General features: G+C 34.9%; 1 protein-coding gene across 1 annotated transcript in view; it reads left to right on the forward strand.

Annotated features, from left to right (window-relative positions):
- The window catches only part of LOC105114463 (serine/threonine-protein phosphatase 4 regulatory subunit 2), a 12,180-nt gene extending 10,182 nt beyond the window's left edge, over positions 1-1,998 (forward strand). The window contains exon 7 of the mRNA XM_011011011.1: positions 1,418-1,998. Within this exon, the coding sequence (XP_011009313.1) occupies positions 1,418-1,690 (273 nt within the window). The 3' untranslated portion in view covers positions 1,691-1,998. The remainder of the gene's footprint in view (positions 1-1,417) is intronic.
- Positions 1,999-4,668: the final 2,670 nt, after the last annotated feature.

Raw genomic sequence — 4,668 nt, forward strand, 5'->3', positions numbered from 1 at the left:
TTTTTTTTTTTTTTTTTTCTCATTGTTGTTAAAGTAAATTGTATTAAAAAAATAGACAATTATGGAAACTTGATTTGAGATACAAATGGAAGATCAACTTTTATTTTCATGTTTGAGCTTTTAGATTTCTTAATTTCACCTTATTTATTAGACTGTTTTAGTTTCTACAGTACCTATAAACTCAGGAAGAGACCCATTTTTGGATTGATGTTGTTTTTACTATTTTTGTCGGATAAAATTGTCAGAGAAATGCTGAAAAGTGTATTTAACAATCATGATAGTGTTGTTGAATATCAATAACTTGCAATTTGTTTAATAAAATGGTCATATAGTAGTAATATGAAAAGCTGAAGACGTTTGTCTGCTGTCAAGTGAAAACTAAAAAGCAGTTTGAAACATCACTGAATGGATTGTTTTCTGCAAATGTTGCTCCAGAAAGGCTCAAAAAGTATGTATTTCTAGGTTATGAAATGTTTCTTGGCAGTGCCGTGGCTGGAAAAGCACCTCCCAATTGCAGTTTAAAATAAATAAAGATAAAATCTAACCCCAGGGATTTCAGAGAAGAGGACATGGCAGAATAGGGAGGATGATGTATCCTTCAAATTATTAATACAAAAACTTTAATAGAAAAGAGCTCTTCGATCTCATTCAACTTCCACTGAGGAAAACCACCCAAGCATTAGAAACTGTACATCATAAACAAGACAATGCTATATCCAATTAGGTGCATATACTAATTAGGATTCTTCAAAATATTCGTACTTTAGGTTAGAATGTAACTGAGGACTGCCCTTTGCCCTAGCTGGCTTCTTGTTTACTGAAAAGCTCTTATCTGGATTGCAAAAGGAGGTGATGAATTTTGATTGAATAAAATTGTGAGAGATCCAGTTCCCATTCACTTTACTCTTTCCTTTGAGCCCTGGATGTGGGTTGTTGTCCTCTCATCTCCTCTCATTCTTCTTTTTCTCTAATCAGTTTTGAATTATTAGTAAACCCTTATTTGGCTGGTTGCATAAAGCTTTGGATGGATTGGAAACATTTCTAGCAAATCTGTTACTTAGGAAGGATATATTCAACTGCATTTTGTTTGTACAATGACTTCTGGTAGAATGGGGAGTTCTTGCTCTCTTCCATCGTCACATGCACATCTTGCTGTGTACTTGATTGAAATGTTCGATGTGGAAGTTGTGTTGGGAGAAATACTGGGAAATGGTATCCTTTGCATCCATTATATGATACAAATAACATAAATGAATAAAAGAATATATGTTGATAATTCGAGATTATTTACACCCCAAATGTTTAATATGAAAAATTTTCCTATCAACTAAATGAATTTTTTTTTAAAATTTTGTTCCTTTATGCGTTATCTTCCTTATGCTTAGATATGCTAATATTCCCCAATTCCTGTTTCTAGAATTTGTTGGTTACATCCACATTGGCTGTCTGTACTGATCCGTATCCGCAAGCATTAGAAAAGCCGGGTGAATCTGATAAACCAAGTGAAGAACTGCAGGTGCAATCCAGCTTGGTACAAAATGGGGTTGAACCTGTGGTAGGAGATGGTGATGAAATAATGACTGAGGTAGAGGAGGCTGACATTGATGATGATATGACCATTGACATGGAAGCCTTGGAAGAAATAGTTGCATCATCAGAAACAAATTCTCCATCAACCGGAAAGTCTTGAGTTTTTTTGGTCTTTATCAGTCAGTGCAAGTCAGTCCACTAAGATCACGTTGATATATTTAAAGACAAGATTCACATATCTTTTGTGGACAATGAAGTCGGCCATAGTTTTCTGCTCACGAGTCTCCAAGTCTGTCCATGTTAGCGGCTGTGAGGGAAAGCATAGACATGTCATTTGAATTTAATACAATGTTCGAGTCTCTCTCTCTTGCTCGAGTGCTATATTTATACTCAATGTTGTAAACACCACGTAGGTCGGCATATCTAAAAACTTGTTTGAACTGTCATAAGAAATCCTGATTGGTATTATTTGGTGGAACTACTATATAGCTGCGCCCAATCGCATTTTTATGCGTGAGCCTGCCAGTGGACTCTGGAGTTGAAGAAATTATTAGGCAGTTCGTTTTTATAAATTACTCTTTCGCGGTCATCTTTTTCAAATAAAATTTGATCAACAGTTTGAGAAATTTTTAAAAGTGTCTAGGTAATAATCCTTTTGCAAATGCCTTAGCATAGATCCTTGCCTGTACAAAGTTCTTAAAGTAGATCATGTGTAAGAAGAGGAAATTAGAGGATTTTAAGACCATTGCCTTGACAGAAAAATGCAGTGCCATTATCCAAAATAAGCTTCCACCAAAGCTAAGAGATCCAGTTTTTCTATCCCTTTAGTGTAGGTGGTGATGGTTTTTCTAATGATTTGTGTGATTTAGATGCTAGTATTTCACAAATGCCCTTTTAAGTGTCTACAATACTTGGATTAAAGGAGTTGAAACCTGCAACTATCTCCTTACAGCTAGCTGACCCATCGGTGAAATATCATGTGGATATTCTTGAGAATGTGCTGATCGAAAGTAAAGAAGTTTATCATTCCAGTTGATTTTATTATGTTGGAGATGGAAAAAGACACCAAGATTCCTATCATTTTAGGCTGTGCTTTTCTAGCCACAGCTGGAGCTCTCATAGATGTTACGAATGATAGGCTGACCTCAAAGGTTAGTGAAAAAGAGGTTGAGTTTTATTTACTAGAAGCTGTTAAACACCCTTCTCTTACTAATCATGTTTTTCTAGTTGATGTTCTAGATGGTTCAACTAGTGGCAGGTTCAACAAGAAATGCAAGGGATTTATTTATTTATAAATCTAAAAGGGATAACAAATATAACCCTTAATCATTTCAAGTGCAATTTGTTACAACCGATGATTTGAACTTAATCATTTTGCAAGTCTATGATTACCGAATCTACAACATATCATTTTTCATACATGTAAAACTTGACCTAAAAGACATGGTGTGTGGTGTGTGGTGTGTGGGTGTTTGCATGGTTTTCTCTCTAAATTTCAAGTCTTTTAGTTCAGGTTTGTTGATCATCTTAGAGTGGAGGCTATCTAATTAATTATTTTGCATCCTATGAACAAGATACAGAAACATTGTTTTGAGAAAATACCAAATTGTATTGTCTCTTGGGATTTTGTTGTGGTTGAGATGGAAACTTATCTTTCTCTTGGAAACTGAGAGCAAATGTCAATTTTGCAAGAGTATCTTTAAAATCTGTCATGTTTTGAGCAAGTTAAGTATTGATTGTCTCTTGCTTTTCAATGAATACATGCAATGTTTCCTCAAGATTTCTTCTAGGAGGTGGAGCATAAGGAGGTGCATATCCATGAGAATTTTGAAAATTATGGTGTGCTTGAAATGGTGGTTGTGAAGTTTGTACATTGTTATTATCACTCTTCCAACTGAAATTTGGGTGATTTCTTCAATCAGGATTGTATGTTTGGGAGTATGAGTTGTGGTTAGCCCTTTGGAAACTGTTTAAAGCATGGGTTTGTTCATGGAGACATTCCTTAAAAGAAGGCAAGGTTGGACACTTATTGGTTGAGTGTTCATTTGTTTCACATATTTGACACACAATGTTTTCAACATATTTTAATTGACCACTTTTTTTCAATTCTAGTGCCTCGACTTTTTTAGTTAAAGATGCAAACTTGGCTTGAAGGTCATGATCTTCCCTAAAGTTGTACATACCTCCATTAGATGTATGAGGTTGAGTTTTACTCGGTGCCTCATAAGTACCCGCGATGTCCTAATTTTGAGCATTTTCAGCTAATAAGTCTAAGTACTTCATTGCTTCATCAGGATCTTTATCTTCAAAAGTTCCATTGCACATCAATTCAACAATTTGCCTATCTCTAGGTGTTAACCCCTCATAGAAATGTGAAACCAATCTCCATGTTTCAAAACCATGATGAGGGCAAGTACTAAGCAAGTCTCGATACCTATCCCAACATTCGTAAAATGTTTCTCCTGGTTTTTGAGTGAAAGTGGTGATTTGTCTTTTGAAAGAGTTTGTTCTCTGAGATGGAAAAAACTTCTTTAAAAACTGTTGTTGCATTTCATCCCAAGCACGAATGGATCCTAGTCTCAAATTTTGTAGCCATGTTTTAGCTTTATCTTTTAATGAAAAAGGAAAAAGCTTTAATCTGATGGTGTTCATGCTACAATTTGAATCATTATATGTGTTGTAGACCTCCTTAAATTCCCTTAAATGCAAGTATGGATTTTTCAATTCTAAGTCATGAAAAGAAGGTAAAAGTTGAATAATGCCTGGCTTAAAATTAAAATGAGATGCATCGGGAGGAAAAACTATGCATGATGGTGCACTTGTTCTTGTGGGATTCATGTGGTCTCTAAGTGTTCTAGCACGGTTATTCTCATTATGAAGTGATTGATTATCTTCTTCGGCCATATTTTCTGAAAATGATGAGGATACCCTACAAAGTTTATCACTTGATGTACGTGACCACACTTTCATGCACGTGTAGGAATAGAATAAAAGGAAGAAGAAAACAAAAGAAGAAGGAAGAAAACAAAATAAAGACAAACAAAACAAAAGAAACAAAGTTACATACAAGAAAAGTGAAAATAAAATAAATATTATAATTTGTACAAGAACTTACCTCTCCGGCAACGGCGCCAAAAA

Source organism: Populus euphratica, unplaced genomic scaffold (genome assembly GCF_000495115.2).
Source record: "Populus euphratica unplaced genomic scaffold, PopEup_1.0 scaffold524.1, whole genome shotgun sequence".
Lineage (NCBI taxonomy): Eukaryota > Viridiplantae > Streptophyta > Magnoliopsida > Malpighiales > Salicaceae > Populus > Populus euphratica.